The 18,808-nt window shown below is 41.0% G+C and overlaps 1 protein-coding gene across 7 annotated transcripts in view; it reads left to right on the forward strand.

Moving 5' to 3' along the window:
* Mapk14 (mitogen-activated protein kinase 14) overlaps positions 1-18,808 on the forward strand; it is a 69,514-nt gene that overhangs the window by 24,020 nt on the left and 26,686 nt on the right. For 6 of the 7 annotated variants that reach the window (XM_087184433.1, XM_004846695.4, XM_004846696.4 and 3 more), the window contains 2 exons: positions 1,366-1,495; positions 8,077-8,135. In XM_087184433.1, the coding sequence (XP_087040559.1) occupies positions 1,481-1,495; positions 8,077-8,135 (74 nt within the window). In that variant the 5' untranslated portion in view covers positions 1,366-1,480. Of the gene's footprint in view, positions 1-1,365; positions 1,496-8,076; positions 8,136-14,931; positions 16,182-18,808 lie in introns of those variants that run through there. The other variant, XM_021259936.2, reaches the window with a different exon arrangement.

Here is an 18,808-nt window from a genome sequence, read left to right on the forward strand (position 1 = left end):
TGACAGGAAGATGAGGCATGGTAGGCTTGGCCCAATTTCTAAAAATAGTGGGAATGCACATCACATTTCTCTTTTTTTGGTACCGGGGATCAAACTTGGGACCTTGTGCTTGTAAGGCAGGCGGCGGAACCACTGAGCTAAATCCCCGGCCCCACATCACATTTCTTGCCTGGCTGACCTGCGGACCCCCACTCTGACCTCATCCCTGCCCCCCCGGCCCCCCCACAGCCCCCTTGCTCTGTCTCAACAGCGAGAACTTCCTCCTCCCCTGTTTCTTTTTTCATGTGTTTGCTTGCACTTGCTTTTCTGAGCGGCAGCAGAGAGAAACAGTTCATAGTGTGAGCTTTGGATCCAGTCTCCCTGCTTTGCCCATTCGGTGTCCTTATTTGTAAGTGAGGAAATAATACATAGAAGGATTAAAAGAAAAATAATGGAAAGAGCTGAAAACAGTTCTTTGTATGTGGTAAAGACTCAAAAATGTTAATTTTACCATTATTAATTCTTCTGGTTGAAGCTCGTTATTTTCTTTTTCATCTTTCCATGGTTACCTCTTCACTGTTCACCTTGGAGCCCAGTGTGTTTCCTCACTTGTCCTCGCTAAAGTAACGTAACTGCTGCAGTTACGTGCTGCAGGCTTTCTGTCTCTTTATCCATCTTGTCATATTTCATCGCAGCATCCATGGCTGTGTGAAATTATGTTATTACTCTGCTCTCTCTCCCTGTCCCCTGAGGGAAAGGATGCTGTGACTTGATTTCCTACTGTATCTCAGCCTCTGGAAGGTGCCAAATACTTTGTCCTCAAGAAATTTTTGTGTGGGCTCATTTTCCTGAAAACTTTGGTTTCTGAGGCCTCTGCTCTGGTCAGGTGGTGTATGGTGACAAGGTGACAGGGAGACTGAGGCAGGAAGATAGACGTAACCCAACCCTGTGTGTATCAGAACGTTGGCTCATCTGGATTAAGCAACTGCCTGTTTTTGCAAAGTATTAAAACACAGCCACAGCCATTTTTTTATCTTACCACCTGACTGCTTTCTGCCTGCAACCACAAGCTGACGTTGGGACAGACTTTAGGCTGCACGAAGTTTGAGACATTACTCTCTGGCCTTTTACAGATTAAAAAAATTGCCAGTCCCTGATTTAGATGCATAGAAAAAACTAGAAGAAAATGCCAAAAGAAGTAGAAGCTTTCTTTGAATAGTAGAATTATAGATCTGTTTAGTTTTTTCTGTTTTTTTGTTTTGTTTTTGCTTTTTGTATTTTGTGATAGCCCACTTAATTTGGAAATGAAATAGCCTTGTAAATATTTAAAACTAGTATTTAGAGCACTTTTAATGGTGGGACTTTTTTTTCTTTTTCCCCCCGTAGTGCTGCTTTTGACACAAAAACTGGGTTGCGTGTGGCAGTGAAGAAGCTGTCCAGACCATTTCAGTCCATCATTCATGCCAAAAGGACCTACCGAGAGCTGCGGTTACTTAAACATATGAAACATGAAAATGTAAGTTCTTCATTCCAGGAGAATACACTCTGGTCTTGAATACACTGAAAAATTGTTTTAATCACTGTAAACAGCAGTGCATTGGAGTGGTTCCAAGTTTGGTTCCTGCTTCTCTGGGTATTGGGGTATTAGTGGTCACTGGGTTATGTCAGGTGAACAACGTCTTGGAATAAAATCGTGCCTCTTTTTGGAGTTCTGGTTTCACTCAAAGATTTGTACAGGGAACCTCCTTTTCAAAGTTTCATATAAAAAGAGAAGTACATAATTTCTTAAAGATGTTTAGCCTGGTGTGGTGGGTGGTACACACCTATAATCCCAACACTTAGGAGGCTGAGGTAGGAGTATCACCTTAAGTTTGAGGCCAGGGTAGGCTACATAGTGAGTTCAGGGCCAGCCTGGACTACTACATAGTGAGATCCTATCTCCTTTTTTTTTTTTTTGGTACTGGGGATCGAACTCGGGACCTTGTGCTTGCGAGGCAGGCGGCGGAACCACTGAGCTAAATCCCTGGCTAAAAACAAAAGGGTGTTTAAAAGAAAATGTTAAAAGAAAAATTTGTATTCTTTTCTTTGGCTAATTTGCATATGGTTACATTATCAGAATATGGAGGGTTATGGCTATTAAACTGGAAAAAATGAATACTATCTTTGGCTCACTGAAAGTCCCCTGAAAGTTGGACATTATTTTATGTGTACCCTTGGCCTTCCATATCCATAGATTCTGCATCCACAGAGTCAATGGACCACAGATCAAAAATTTTATTTATTTGTGATTTTAAAATATAAAAATATAACTATTGTAGCATGGCTAACTCAAATATCAGAGAACTAACAAAATGTTTTTGCAAAAAAAATTTTTGTGAAAAAAATGATGACTGCACTGTGCATGTGCAGACCATTTCCCGCCATTATTCCTTAAATGCAGTATACTAGGACTGTAAGCCATCTAGAGATGATTTAAAGTGAATGGGGGATGTGTGCAGGTTCCATGCAAGTACAGTTCCATTTTATACAGGGGAGTCGAGTAGCGGCAGATCTGGGTATCCACAGTGAGGGCGCAGTCCTGAAACCAACCCTCATGATACCCAGGGACAGCTGTTTAATATAATTTTTCTTTCTAACCATCAAGAGACAGCTCTTATTTTAATAAGTGTCGCAGAGAATTAAGTTAAATGTAACGTTTTCTTTTCTACCAGTTTGGTAATTTGAAAACAGTGCCATTCTGCAAAGGAATGATTTATGAATCCTAACGTGGTAAATCAGTGTCTATAATTGGAAAATAACTCAAAGTGAAAAACTATTGACCGAGGATACTTATTTTCTGACTTTCAGAATCAAGTTAAAAAGTTTCTTGAGGGCCGGGGATTTAGCTCAGTGGTTTCACTGCCTGCCTTGCAAGCACAAGGTCCCGAGTTCATTCCCTGGTACCAAAAAAAAAAAAAAGTTTCTTGAGCCGGCTGTGGTGGCACACTCCTGTAGTCTCAGCACTCAGTAGGCCAGCCTGGGTTAATAGGGAGTTCAAGGCCATTGTAGAAATCATGGGCAGAGAGATTTGAGACTCGACTTAGACTTGCTTATTCAGACTCTTTTCATAATTGGACTTTTTTCTCTCTAGTAGGAGAAAATTCAGATTAAGTGATACTTTATTGGTATAGCTTTATTAGCACAAGTTTCTTCCTAATTGATAACAGGAAACAGATTTGTGATTACATGATGGCTGCTGTTAAAATCACAGGTGCAGCTTTTTGTTTATTTCCCTGTTTTGTTTTGATGGCATACTGTTAAACCCTGTTTTGTGCAGATAGCCGCTATTCCTATAATCTTCGTGAGCAGCTGTGTACAGAACCGAGCTTTAAAAAAGTCCCATGCAGCTGTGTGCGGTGGAGCACACCCAGGGTTCCGAGGCAGGAGGCTTGAGAGCGGAAGCTGGCGAGGACCAGTCCGAGAGACCCTGACGCGAGTTTAAAGAGCCGGAGATGTACTCGGCGCTGGAGAGCTTGCCTAGTGTGTGCAAGGCGCGCGCGCACACACACACACGCACACACATGCACACGCACCCCACCCTTCAGTGTTGAGCTGCAGCCATCCTAATCACTGACGTTGTTTACAAGGAGTGGCGATGTGGAAAAAGCTGGCAGGGGAAAGTTAATTCCTAGGTCTGCGTAAAATCAAAGTGTCCCGGCAGCCGAACGGATGTGTTTATGCTTGGTTTCTAACACGTTTGAGTGTGTATGCTGTTTTTCATTGCCCATTAACAAATGTGACACAGACATTGTCACAGGTTTTTAAGCATAAAGAATATTTCAAAAATAGAATGCAAACCAAACATTTATGGAACCCCAGAGCACCTCTGGAGGCCCTGGGATCCCACTAATGTAGCTTATTCTAATTTAAGAACATCTGGTTTAGGAGATTACTGGTAGTTTCTTCCACAGACAATTTAATCCAATGTTTAGGACAAAAATTATTTTGGGTTATTTGCACCCATGCTTTGGCTTTTCTAGTAACCATAGGAATCAACCTTCTTTAGTTTTTGTATGCTTTAGTTTTCTGTAATGAGATACTTACGTGAAGATGTCTAATATGATAGCAGACTGGTTGCATTTGGAACCTAACGTGCTTTGGAAGTTTGGAGGCTGCAGAGTGATGCGATTCAGTTGTTCTAATTTAGGAAAGATTGCAGTACTCTGAAAAGATTGCTGACAGCATTAGAAAAATAGAATTTTAATTTACCTAAGTTGTTTTATAAGTATCTTGCTCACTAGCAGTCCATCTTTTTCATATTAAGATGTTCAGGTTTCGGCCACAGAGGTCATCTCATATATCAGATATTGCTGATTTGTGGGGGTTTTTTGGTACCGCTTGTGAGGCAGGCGCAGTGCCACTGAGCTAAATCCCTGGCCCTAGGATTTGTATATTTGAACAAAAGCAAGTACATGGTCGAATGTCTCATAGCTCTGTATTCTTTGGACATATGTTGGAAGGGGAGATGGGAAGAGGTCAGAGGGCTGTGACTGACTGCAGGAAATCTCCTGCCTTTCAGCCTGTTCTGTAGACTGTGTTAGGTGCTTACGATGTGGAAGTAGTTTCACGGGTAAAGAACCAAGACTTCCTGTAAGTTTAAGGATGTTTCAAAGCAGTTCTCCTTCATTCTCTTCTTCTTCACTGTACTTTTTTGCTTTTTTTAAATGGGAGCTTTGGGTCACTACCTACTTTTTTGCTAGCTGCCAAGCGTCCAGAGATGACAAGAGTAGCTTTAAAGTTTTTTGAAAATTTAGGGTATTAATAACAAGTAGAATTTTTAGGATGCATATATGATCTTTTGTTTGTTTTGTTTTGTTTTTTTGGTACCAAGGATCAAACTTGTGTCCTTGCTCTTGTGAAGCAGCCAGCGAAACCACTGAGCTAAATCCCCGGGCCTTGTTTTTTGGGGGTTTTTTTGTTTTTTTTTTTTTTGGTACCGGGGATCGAACTCGGGTCCTTGTGCTTGTGAAGCAGGCGGCGAAACCACTGAGCTAAATCCCTGGGCCCCCTTGTTTTGTTTTTTTGAGAAAGGGTCCAACTATGCAGTTTAGGCTGGCTTTGAACTTGCTGTGTAGCCCAGGCTGGCCTCAAAATTCATGGCAACCCTCCTGCCTCAGCCTCCCGAGTGCTGGGATTATAGGTGTGCACCACCACGCCCAGCCTTCCACGTGATGTTTTACACACAAATGCCTCTGCCCCACATTTTGAGTTATTCCTCCTGCTGGTGATGAAGGGCAGAGTCCCAGTTAGGGCGTGGTGACTGGCTCTAGGGGCTGTCTTCAGTGGCTGAGAGGTAGTCTCTCAGCAAAGCCAGCGGCTCCTCTGTCCAGATTGAATTTGTGATCTTGCTCCCATTAACACCTGCTTGAAGGACAGTTAAAGGGAGGCAGCCTTCCAGCCGCATCCTTTTGCTGTCTGGGAAGTTACTTCTGGGCCTGGAGATCTGTACATCTTGAAATTTAAAATATAAGAAAATGCTTTCTTAAGTTTCGTTTGAGAGTCTTAGATTTGACCTTGTCCTGTAGACCATTAGAGATACTTGCTGCTTGTTTGTATTATAAAGGTTCTTTCAAAAGATGTGGTTTCTGTGTTACTTTTAGTTGACCGAAATAATGGCAGGAGTAAGGAATAGGCTAAAATATGACTTAAAAAGAAATTTCCACTTAAGAAATGAATGGATTATGAAATATTCCTAAAATGGTCTCCAAATCTATTTTAATGCTGGGAAAAATTTGTATGACAGTATTTTCCTTATGATTAATACTCTGTAAATACAGTGAATGGAAGAGGGGTATATTGTAAAAGTCCACGCACAAAAAAATTAAAAGTGAGGGCTGGGGATTTAGCTCAGTGGCACCGCACCTGCCTCACAAGTGCAAGGTCCTGAGTTCGATCCCCAGTAACCCCCCCAAAAAAATTAAAGGTGCTTTGATGTAATGTGGATAACTTCACAAAATTGCTTATGGTGCTTATGTTAAATACAGTAAATATTGTAACTATTTCTCTTATTATTTCCAAGTTAATTCATTGTGTTTCTTGAAGCCATTACCCATTTGAATAATTTTGTTTAGCTTTATGCTTCAAATTCTGTCACTGTAAATAGCTGCCTCAAAGAGCTTGCATTTGTGTGTTGCACCTTGTAATTGTGTGGGGTATGAGAACTGCTTATTTATTAGTCTTTTGTGTTAGGTATCCTCAGGTACATTATCTCCTTACCATCCCCAGAGTACTTTAAAAATAATCAGTGATAACTCTGTGTCTTTCATTTGAGGTAAATGGGGTTCAGAGAAGATACCATGTTCATTTACTAAATGTTATCTATTTACCAAACACTAAGGTCAAATTATGGCTTATGTAAATGATAGATACAGTATATATAAATATTGTTGAAAGAAATGCAAGAATAGTCATTTATGTTAAGTAAAAAGGCAGGATATAAAATTATGTGCAGAGTATAACCCCTCTTTAATTTATGTACAGCAAAAGAATCAAAATATTCTGAAATGTGAATGACAATTATAATGGCTGGTACAGTTGTGGTTAATTGTGGCTTTCTTGCTTGTAGTTGTGTGGGCAAGGGTCTGAAGGGTGACTCTGTTTCCTTTGGAACAGTTTATATGGACTTGAAAAACTGTTGTGCTTGAATTCCAAGGTCACTTGTTCCCTTTTAGGTTGAGCTGTGTGATTCAAGTCGCTGTCAAAAGTCTGATGTTTAAGGGTCGGGGATTTAGCTCAGTGGTTTTGCCGCCTGCAACCCAAGTGCAAGGACCTGAGTTCGATCCCTGGTACCAAAAAAAAAAGTATGATGTGTGGATGGATGGAGTAATATCCTAATAAGTCTTCTCTTTTCTAACAGTGCTTTGAGCTTTAGTGTGTCTATAGAGTGATTTGTTTCACTTGATTTAGGGCAGCTTGGTAGTGAGGCCGGTCGGATTCAGTTTTCATGAAGATCATTTAGCTTTCATTTTAAGATACCCTTAAAATTGGCTGGGCACGTTAGAAATGAAGTATGTTATTTCTTGTTTTGGTGTCTCACTGTTGAAATAAGTGGTCTGGGTTTGAAGGGGAGCTGACAGAGTTGGGGTACCTTACGTGGATAAGTCAGCAGTGTAAATCTATGACCAGAAAACCTGCTCACACACCACAGGTTACCATTAAGTAGCTCTTCGCTTTATCCTGATATAAAGTTGGCCTCACCTGTGTTAATTTCAAACAATCTGATCTAAATGCCTGATAATAATTAAGAAAATTATCTTAGTATTAAGAAAATACTGTTCTCCCTCTGGTGGCACATTTACTAAAAAAGAAAATACTATGAAGAATATAGTGAGAAAATATTTTGGAGTTTACAAATGTTGATTTTAAAGGTTGCATTTCTGTGGGATTTTTTTTTTTTTTTTTTTTTTTTTTTGGTACTGCGGATCGAACCCGGGTCCTTGCACTTGTGAGGCAGGTGGTGGAATGTAGGATACATTTTAAAAAGCAAACTTACTGGCCGGGGATGTAGCTCAGTGGTTTTGCCACCTGCTGCAGAAGCGCAAGGACCTGAGTTCCATCCCCAGTACCAAAAAAAGCAAAATTACTACAATGAAAACTTTAGAAATGTGACTCACTCTTTTCATTTGTTAATTCATTAGGTCATTAGCACAGGTGCAGGGATGATTCTAACTCTTTTTGCCTTCTGATAAACTATTGGCTGTTATGCAAAGAGATCCTAATAAGATAAAGATTTTTGGTTTTTTGTTTTGTTTTTTGGTACCAGGGATTGAACTCGGGACCTTATGCTTGTGAAGCAGGCAGCGGACCACTGAGCTAATTCCCGGGGCTGAGATAAAGATTTGTAATGATGAAATAGGTTGTTATGAGAAGTGATACTAATAAGTAGAGATCAAAAGCATACTTTGGATAGAAAATCAGCTGGAATTATTAAATATATGATACTGTGATGTTATTGCCTGAGGTAGCTGGATTCAGAATTAGTTCTGCTTAACGTGATTAAGACCTGATGGGAAGTGTGATATTTATTTACTGCTTGATCTTTCTCTCGTTTTTTAATAGGTGATTGGTCTGTTGGACGTCTTTACACCTGCAAGGTCTCTGGAGGAGTTCAGTGATGTGTGAGTAAATATTTTGTTTGCCTTCCTCTACTGGAGGATGAGGATTAGTGTTTCTGTCCCTGAACCATTTAGCAGTATCCAGACTTCAAAAGATTCCTTGTTCCTATTATCCACCTCTGCCTGCAGCGTGGGGTTGATGTGGAAGATTATGTCATGTGTGGTCCATGTTAGTATTTCCACCATTTCCAGCACACTGCCCATTTGGAGAGTGTCAATGTTGAGTCTTTACAAAAGATCCATGGAGAAGAGAGTAGAGGGAGTTTTGACTATGAATTTTCTTCTCAAATTGCCTATCCTAGCTTTTTTTCCTTAATTTTTTTTGGGTGGGTACCAGGGATCAAACTTGGGGCCTTGTACTTGTGAGGCAGGCAGTAGAACCCCTGAGCTAAATCCCTGGCCCTGCCTATCCTAGCTTTTAAAGGTACTCTTCAAGAAATGTACCTTAAGGGGCTGGGGATTTAGCTTAATGGTTCTTCCGCCTTCCTTGCAAGCGCAAGGTCCCGAGTTCAATCCCCGGTACCAAAAAAAAAAAAAAGAAAAGAAATATACCTTAGCCCCTGTTCCAGATAGGCTTTTTGCTCTTTTATCGCCTGGCACATGTGGGAGAAGATGCTAGAACTACATGTTGATCTTTGAAGTATTAGGCTTTTTGGACTGGGACAAGGGGCAGACCCTCCAGCTTGGGAAATCCTCCTCCTGTTTTTGTAGGCTGGGGTCCTCCTACAAAGCAGAGCTTGCATCTCTGGAACCGCTAGTGGGGACTGGGGAAAATGAGACAGAGAAGGGAAGAAAGCTGCTACAGGATTCGTTAGTGAAGCAGTCACCACTGTGGGCCGCTGGGCCGAGACTGCCCAGATGAGGAGCCACACGGAGTGCATCTCAGTGTGTGGGGGGGTTCCTCCAGCTCCTGACCCTGCTGGCTCTGTGGGTCATTAGTGCCTTCGCACACCAGGCTGCACATGTGTGAGCGCCAGCCCAAGCCCAGCCGGTGTTGCTGCTGTTTTCTGACTTGGGCAAATGCTATATTTTGGCTTAATGAGAAATTCTGGAGCTGAATTATGAATCTGCTTTTCCTGTGTGAAAAGACCTTAATTAAGAAAGACCACTGTTCAAATAAAAACCGTATATCTATAAAAAAAAAAAAAAAGAAAGAAAAGAAAGACCACAGTGTATTTAGAGGATTTTTATTAATTAGAGGCTCCTACGTTCAAATGAGGGCATACCAACTACAGATGTACCTACTAAACTAATATTCATTCATTCATTCATTCATTCAACAAGTACCACAGCTACTAAACAGGAATCTACTCTTTCTACTTAACTGTAGCTGGATTCTGATGATTCTTTATGAACATCTCTTGGGAAAAAATCTGTCCTATTTGTTGAATGCACCCTGAGTACAAAACACCTAGCAGAGTGTGGGAAAGAGGCTTAGGATAATCAAAACACCAGTTTTTCCCCTTGATGAAATCACAGTCTGGTTAGAGGGAACATTCAGAATTGTATCCAAGCCACCAAGTGGATGACCTTGATGACTCGATGTACTTCTCTAGCCCCAGTGAACTTCCCTGTAAGATGACGAAAAGCCAGGTAGTTAGCTTCTGATATCATAAAACCTCTGAAAATAGAGTGATAAGCTTGCCCTTGGGAAAATGTTTTACTGTTTACTTTTTTTTTTTGGTACCAGGAATTGAACTTGGGTCCTTGCACTTGCAAGGCAGGAGGCGGCTGTTTACTTTTTTAGATGATGTTTATGTTATTAAAAAATTAGCAGTTGGGGCCGGGGATTTAGCTCAGTGGTTTCGCCGCCTGCTGCGCAAGCGCTCAAGGACCCGAGTTCAATCCCCGGTACAAAAAAAAAAAAAAAATTAGCAGTTGACCAGGACTATGGTTATTTCAATGTTTTCCGCAGTCATGCAATTCAAATTTGTACTGCTTTTTAAATGTCGAGGTTAGCAGGCACCCTGCAGACTTCTTTTGTAAGGGTACATCTTTGAGAAAGGACAGTAGGTAGTGAGTTTCCTTCGTTAGGGACAATAGGAGGCGGCTGAATCTTACAGATGGAAATGGTGTTTGGAAAGTGTGCAGTTAAAATATCTAGGTCTTGTAAATGGCTGAAAATGATTGGGACATTTCTATTGGCTTTTTTCTTTTGGTACCGGGGATCGAACTCAGGACCTTGTGCTTGTGAGGCAGGCGAGGCCCCACTGAGCTAAATCCCCGCCCCTCTATTGGCTTTTTTTTTTTTTAATTAAAAAAAAACTTTACTGTTAGGACTCAAAATATTCACCACAATGAATCTTTCAAGATATATACTGACTGAGCCACAGACATGAAGAAAATTTCATTAGAGATGATGGAGTAATAAGGAGTAAGATCACTTATTTGAGGCTACCCATTCTAATGTTTCCTTCTTTTATGAGCTTATTTCAGCTTCAGTGTTACCAGAAATGTAATAATAACCTAGAAAGAGGAAGTTAGGAAGAGAAAATTACATGAATGTAAAAATAATCCTGGTTTTGATATATCATTCCAGGAAAATATGTAGAAGGGAAAAGATGATAAGAACATGGAATTTAACTTCCTATAGCTAAGTACATCTAGAGTCCCGATGATTTTAAGCTTCTTATTGAATAGTTTCTATTTTGAGAAACAGTCTTTACCTCAGGAAACAAAGTCCTTGATAGTGATAACTGAGAACTTTCTGAAGCCAATAGGAAATTTCAAAATTTCACACCACACACATATAAAAACACACATGTGGCCAGGGATTTAGCTCAGTGGTTCCACCATCTGCCTCGCAAGCACAAGGTCCCAAGTTCGATCCCCAGTACCAAAAAAATAAAAATAAAAACACGTGTGTATCCTTGAAAAAGTAACATCCTATGCACATTAATCATTTGGTTTCCCAGGGGTTCTGTTGGCTTCTTGATAGTAATATATGGCTGGAGGCCACATATTATGAGCATATTGCATGCTGCCAATATTTAGAAGTGCAAAAAATAGCCAGTATTAGAACCAAAACTCAGAGTGAGCTACAACTTCTGCCAACCATAGTGTGGGATTTTCTTAATTGCTTTTTTTTTTTTATCAAGCTTAGGCATTGGAGGGTTTTTGAACTTTTCTGGGAACTATGTTCTCAAATTTCAGGAAAATTGAACTTTCGTAGATTAGATAGAAATTAGCCTTCTGTCATGTTTTCTCTATTTTACAGCTTCCCAGCCCAGGTCTCTTACAGTGAATTTCTTACCTCTGGTTCATTCTTGTTTTTTTTTTTTTGGTACCGGCAAACGAACTCGGGACCTTGCGCTTGCTAGGCAGGTGGCAGAACTACTGAGCTAAAGCCTCGACCTCTCTGGTTCATTCTTGAAGAGGGGTCTTGGATTCTGCTGTGATGTTGCAAAAGACCCACAGCTGGGTCACTGGGCCACCTTCACTTTAGTGAAAGGCCAGCAGGCAGATGTTCACCCAGCCTAGCCTTGCACCTGCTGGGCCCAAGTGTTCAACTAGTAAGTGTAGCTTCTTGTTTCACTATAAACAGACGTGAAAGCCCTGAATTGGTAAAGAGAATCTCTGGATTTCTACTTTATTGATTTTATTCAATAAATATTTATCCACCTTCTATTAGTTATAATACTAATATGTGAAGAATATAATAAACATAATCCCTAACTGTTGCGTTAAGACTTCTAATGATGGAAAAGAACAATTCAGAAGATCCAGCAGAAGACAGTGTGATGAGTCTGGGGAGACCCTGTGTGGTTTGGCCCGAGGCCCCTCACCCACGTTCCTGAGGACTGCTGCACGGGTTTCTAGTTACAGCCTGCAACACATTCCACTTCACTTCCTGCCCCTCCCTGGGGTCCTCTCCTTGGAAGCCCTTTTCCCACCTGAATTGCTACCCATGCTATCACTGATGAGTCCTTCCCCTGCTTTATTCGTAGCAATGTTTACCATCATGCTGCCATTACTGTCTTTCTCCTCTCTCTGCCTCTAAGCTCTATGGGGGTAGAGAGACTGTTCTTCTTTTCTAAGTTGTTTGTACTGAGAACAGCAGGCAGCGGCTGTTTAGTGAACAGAGGGTGTGCGGTTGTGATGGCAGGGCAGGTACAGTGTGCTCAGGGATCTCAGCACCACCGCCTACTCCTAGCTATGAGGTGTCTTCAGAGAAGGCTTTGCAAAAGAGGCCTGTGCACCCTGAGCTTAAAGCCTAGTGGGCATCAAAAAGGTGAGGGAAGTGGGCATTGAAGGAGGAGCTGGACTGGGGAGGGACCAGGTCATCCGGGGCTTTGTCCTAAGCTGTAAGCAGGTTGCCTGAGAGGTGACAGCAGAGGGTCCTGGGCAGTGGGGTGGGATTGAGACAGGAGGGAAGGTTCCTTTTATGTGCTATGACAACTCTCCTCCCTTCTCCCCACACAAACACATTTTATAATGTGCAAGAAAGAGATTTAATTTTAGCAGAGGCAGTTTCTCCTAGGTCTTTATTAACACATTAGAAAATTTTTCAGTTGAGTGTGCCAGGTCAAAATCTAAAATGGATTCAAGGCTTTTCTGGGAACTAGAATTTATATAATGATGTTCTTCATTATTAATATCTGATTACAATTTTCTTTTTGCTGTACAGAGGGTAGAACCCAATGCCTTTGCAGTGAACTACATCCCTGCCCTTTTTTAACTTCTTGAGACAGGGTCTCACTAATTCACTACATTGCCCAGGCTGGGCTTGAACTTGTGACCCTCCTGCCACAGCCTCCTAGAGTCTAGGGATTTCAGGTGTGCACCACCATTCCTGGCTTGATTTGAATTCTTGACTTTACAGCTATGTCCTTTCTTTCAAAGCAGGGCTTTATGTGTGTGGGTGAAACTGAAAAACATGTGCATAGACAGTTCTGTAATACAAATGTTATTTTATTCATTAGCATCTTATGTTTTACAAGGGCTTGGACATACATTTTCTCATCTGATACAACCACCCGGTGAAGTACATATTATTATCTCTAATTTTAGATGAGGAAACTAAGGTTGCCAGAGATGAACCTAATTATGCACTAATACCTACAAAGTTGCATCCCAGGTTTTTTGGCTCTAAATTTATTTCTCACCACAGCTTTTTTTTTTTAATCCAAAGACTATGATTATCATTGGAAAGCATACTGACTCTTCTTATTGAATAAATACTGTGTCAGAGTGGATGGAAGACAAAATGCTGGGCACTCTGTCTTCCAGTTGCTTAAGGTCTCATTGAAAAGATAAAGCATAAGGGGGCCGGAGATTTAGCACAGTGGTGCTGCTGCCTGCCTTTGTAAGTGTAAGGTCCTGAGTTCGATTCCCCAGTACCAAAAAAAGAGAGAGAGATAAAGCATAAATACTTATAATACTTAAAATAACTAAAGGATGGAGTCAGATCGGTAGTGTCTAAACAGCATACAATGCAAAGTGAACCAGTCTATAGAGAAGCTTAGAGTGGGAACACTTCTAAAGAAAGCAACAACTTTGTAGAAGCAGAGAGGGCTGGGGTGTGGAGGTTGAAATTTATTTGTAAATCAGAATGAAGGAAATGTGTGAAGTTTGCAGAAAGGAGATTTGTACAGGATGGAGAAGTATTAAAAAGGTAGATAACCAGTGATTCTTCCTTTGTATTTGGGTAAATTGTACATTAATTCTGAGGTATGTGTGTGTGTGAGTGTCTGTCTGTCTGCTTAGAAATAATACTTTCCTTCTTTCATGGGAAGAAATACCCAGTCCAGTCGTTTGGGCTTATAGAAATACTGCTATTCTTTGAGATCAGACTGAGTACTCAAAATAGGTAATATAGGAAAAGAAGTGGTCTGGGGAAGGATGAGTAAGTTAATTGTATTGGTGTTCATCTTTGCAGGGGTTTTGGTTTTGTTTTTTGAGACAGGGTCTTGCTGTGTTGTCCATGGTCTCCAACTTGGGGGGTCACGTAGTCCTCCAACTTTGCTTCCCAAGTAGATAGACTGCAGCGTGTACCCTGTGCCTAGCTTTCGTCTGTGGCTTTTTCCCTACAGAGAGGTCTGTGGCAGTGCCAGTGGTGGCTAGCAAAGTGCCTTGTAGATATGTCTTCACTGAGTCACATTTGGAATCTACATGAATTGCACATTCTTCAAGGAAATACCGTCAGTTTCTGTCTGATACAATAGTAAAATGCCACCTTTTTCTCTAAAATAGGCAAAGAAACTTGAAGGTCATGCTTAGAGTTTGAGTCCTTCGAGAAATCTTTCCATACTAACCCCTTCCTCAGTCTGTGTGGGTCCTTCGTGTGTTCTCCAGCACCTGGTGTCTTCAGTGTAGCTCTGATCGTGCTGTATTATGATGTGTTTAAAAATCCCTTCTTCTTATCTAAACTGTTTTTTCATGCTGCCTCCCCAGTTCCCAACAAGAAGTATTTGTGGGTGGGCCGGGGATTTAGCTCAGTGGCACCACACCTGCCTGGCAAGTGCAAGATCCTTAGTTCAATCTCCGGTACCAAAAAAAAGTATTTGTGGGTATAATAGAAGAATGAATAAAAGAATGAATGAATGATCTTGTGCTGTCATTGTGTTACTGGTTGATTTGGCTGATAGCATGCTCAATGCTCTATCTTTTAACGAGCATTTTTGTTTTTATCCTCTAATGTAGACCATGTGGTAGAACATTAAGCCTAGTTTGGCTGATGCCGATAATGTAGAGGGTACATTTTTTGTGTTTGTTTGTTTGTTTTTGTTTGTTTTTTGAGACAGGGTCTCACTCAGTAGTTCGGGCTGACCTTGAATTCACTATGTAGCCCAAGCTGACCTCAAACTGGAGGCAATCCTCCTACCTCAGCCTCCTGAGTGCTGGAATTACAGGTGTGCCCCACCACACCCAGCAGAGGTACATCTTTGTAACTATTGGTTTAAGTGAGACTAGTTTGTTGTGAAATAAGCTTGCTATGCTGCCTGCTTGGATGCTGAATGGTTCTTTACCCCTTGCATTAGAACAAGCCGGTCTGCTTACCAGATAAGATCGTGGCATGTATGTCTCCCTCAGATATGTCCTCGCCCTGTCTTACTATGTGACTTGTCTTGAGTCACCCTCCCAGTAGTAATTGAGTGCCTGCTGTCTGCCAGACATGGCTCTAGGTATGTTAGGTGCTGCACCAAGCAGCGTGGAGCCCTGCCCTCCTCCAATACTATACGGCAGACAGCAATAATGAGCATACAGAAAGGAAACGATACAGCATGTTAGCAGGCAGCGCTGCAGAAAAGAAAGCACAACACGAAGAGGCGTTAGTGTAAGGCGGGGGATGCAGTTCAAAGTGGAAAGGGTGGGCCTCACTGAGGTAAGTTTTAAGCAAAGCTCTGAAGTGGAGTCAGAACCACTAGACGTCCAGGGGAGGAGCTTTCCAGGCAGAGGGAGCTGAGCAGAGCGCTGCGAGCAGAGCGAGAGCCCGGCGGCCAGTATGGCGCTGGGGCCGGGGAGAGGAATGTGGTGCCCCAGCGTAGCCATCGGGGCTCTGCGCCACCCAAGGCTCTCTGACGTTACTGTGATGCAATAGAGAGCCTTTGGAGGCTAGGAGTGGCACGGCCTGAGTTTCATTTTGAAAAGAATCACTCTGCCTTCCGCGCTGAGACCCGGGATCACAGGAAAGGTTTCAGATGCTCGCAGTTACGGACTGTCCATTCTGGGAGTGTCCTAAACACCTGGTAGTACATGGAAGAAGCGCTTCTGCCCTCTGATAACTGTCCTGAGTAGGACTGACACTAGTGTAGAGGTGCCGGCCAGCGGTACTGAAGACATTTGTTTATACGCAGCCTCTGATTGTGCGGTGCTTCCAAGGAGGAGCGATCGTGAGGATGTGCTGTGAGCCGAGAGGTGCTTACTAACCGAGGCTCTGAAATTGCGCTCTCGGGGGACGGAAGCCACTTACTGCAAAGCTCCACTCATAAGACTCACTTTGAAAAATGTGATTTGCCAAGCTATCATCTAAATGTCAGAAGGCGTTTTATTTCTTGGCAGTAATTTTTATTTGGATTTCAGTCCTTGCTTATGTTTTGGGAGAACCAGGTATCTACCAAAGCCTGAAGGCACAGAATACTTATTCTTAGCAATGTCCTGTCTGTGTCAGCATTCAGTTACTGCCTTTCACTTTCCATGATGATAATTTTACCTAGGGCTTTTATAACCTCTTGGTCAGGCTATTTGAGTAACTTCCTACAGGAATGAGTCTATCTTATATTATATTTTCCTTCTTCATCTCTCCCTAGTTAACATTGTAAATGCTAAAGAATACTCTTGCCTAAGCTCATTGTCTGTTTTCTTGGTACCTGGTTACCATTTATACTGCTTCAGGTATTCATTCTTTTACTTAAAGTACAGATTCCTGCATATATTGAGTTGAATATTCCCTGGTCGTACTTTGTCAATAGTTTTCTCATTTTCACCATTTGTTGGTTTAATTGTCACAAGCTGTATTTAAGAGATACCTCATTACTCATAGATCCATTTGTCATATGAAAATACTGCTTCATTCCACTTACAATGCATAATTTTGGACAAATTGAAAAGCCTACATCAATAATAATTTGTTAATATGTTGCCATCTTAAAAGTAGACCAATTACAATAAAAATCATAATCTTAGGGGCCAGGGATTTAGCTCAGTGGTTCCACCACCTGCCTCACAGGTGCAAGGACCCAAGTTCAGTCCCCATTACCAAAAAAAAAAATAAATCGTAATCTTAGGAACAGGAAAGAATGGTGCCTCAGGACATACCAAAAAGTGGGACCAAACTGAAGCTCTTTTTCCCTCTAACCATTTATACTTTTCCAGCATACTTTTGGGGTTGTGATATAGTTTATTAAATAGTGTTTTCTTTTAAAAACAAAATAATGCCAAGAAGTTCTTATGCCTATTCAGGACTACTGTATAAATTAATTTTTTATTAATACAAAAGTGAAATGAGTTAATATTTGACCATACTGATGTTTTTGTTGCCAAAAAAAACTGGATACAAAATATTATATAAATTTGAGATTTTTACCAACTTTAAAATATGAATTTAAACATTTTATCATATTTTAAAAATAAAAACTATTTTCTTTAAAAAAGAAAAAATGTGATTTGTGTTATTTTTTTTTTGTATATCCTTTTATTGGTACATTTTAGGTGTACAGTATAATGACATTCATCATTGGATATATGGACCTTTACATACTCTCTTGGTTTTTATTTTTTCCCCCTTCCCCTGCCCTCCCTTCAACCCCTCCATTCCTCCCTATTTACAAAGACTTTGTTTCCTTTTTTTCATTTTCTCATATTGATTCCATTCCCTTCTTTCCTTTCCCCTACCCCTCCCACTTCCTCCTCCCCTTTGCCCCTTTTCTTCATATTTCACATTATCTATTATACCTTTTAGTCCTTATTTACACTTTCAGTTTCTCACACTAGAGAAACTATTTGGTATTTACACATGTGTGTCCTATTTGTTTCACTTAAGAGTATTGCCTCAGGGCTGGGAATTTAGCTTAGTGGTTCTGCTGCCTGCCTCACAAGCGGGAGGTCCTGAGTTCGATCCACGGTACCAAAAAAAAAAAAAAAGTATTGCCTCAATGTGCATCCATTTAGCAATAAATGTCTCTAGTTTCTCGTTCTTTATGGCTGAGTAGTACTCCATTTTATAAAAAAAAACACATCTTCTTGATCCAGTCTCCAGTTGATGGGCATTTGGGCTGTTTCCAAATTTTAGCTATTACAAACTGTGCTGCTATGAACATGGGCGCACATATATCACAGTGGTATGATTCTTTTAATTCTTTGGGGAAGATACCCAGCAGGGGAATAGCTGGGTCAAACGGAACTTCCAGTCCTAGTTCTTAGAGGTATCTCCATACTGATTTCCACAGTGGTTGCACCAGTCTACACTCCCACCAGCAGTGGAGCAGGGTTCCTCTTTCCCCACACCCCCACTAGCATTTGTTATTGATTGATTTCTTGATAGCAGCCATTCTTTCTGGATTGAGGTGGAATCTCAGTGTTGTTTTCATTTGCATCTCTCGAATGACCAGTGATGTTAACATTTTTTCATATATTTAATTGGTATTTCTACTTCTTTGTCTGAGAAATGTCTGTTCATTTCAGATGCCCATTTTCGGATTGGGTCTTTAAATTTGGGAGGTCTGATCTTTTTAAGTTCTTTATAGATTCGAGATAGTAGACCTTTGTCTGAGGGACCGCTGGTGAAAATTTTTTCCCACATTGTGGGTGATTTGTGCTATTTATTTTTATTTTTTATTTATTTATTTTGGTACTGGTGATTGAACTCGGGTCCTTGCACTTGCGAGGCAGGCGGTGGAACCACTGAGCTAAATCCCCCGGCCCTCTGCTATTTATACTTTGATTAAATTTAAAGGAGAACATCTTTGTAAGTGAGAACCAAGATTGTATTAGGCCGTGGAATCATCTTTTCAGTCTTTAGGCTCCTGAAGTCTGGCTTAATTCCTTTTAAAGGATAGGAGAACTAGATTGCTTTGCAACTATACTTCCCTAATTTGTTTAAGGAGTTTAACTTTTAGTACATTTTAAGAATTTAATTTTGGGAATTTGACACTTAGTGCAGTGACAGTATAAGGCATGGCCTTACTAAAATGTAGTTAAATACGCTTTTTAGAGACAGATATTATAGATATTGTGTG

Source organism: Heterocephalus glaber, unplaced genomic scaffold, assembly GCF_053883595.1.
Source record: "Heterocephalus glaber isolate CG9 unplaced genomic scaffold, H.glaber_assembly_v1.0 deba00001497, whole genome shotgun sequence".
NCBI classification, from domain to species: Eukaryota; Metazoa; Chordata; class Mammalia; order Rodentia; family Bathyergidae; genus Heterocephalus; species Heterocephalus glaber.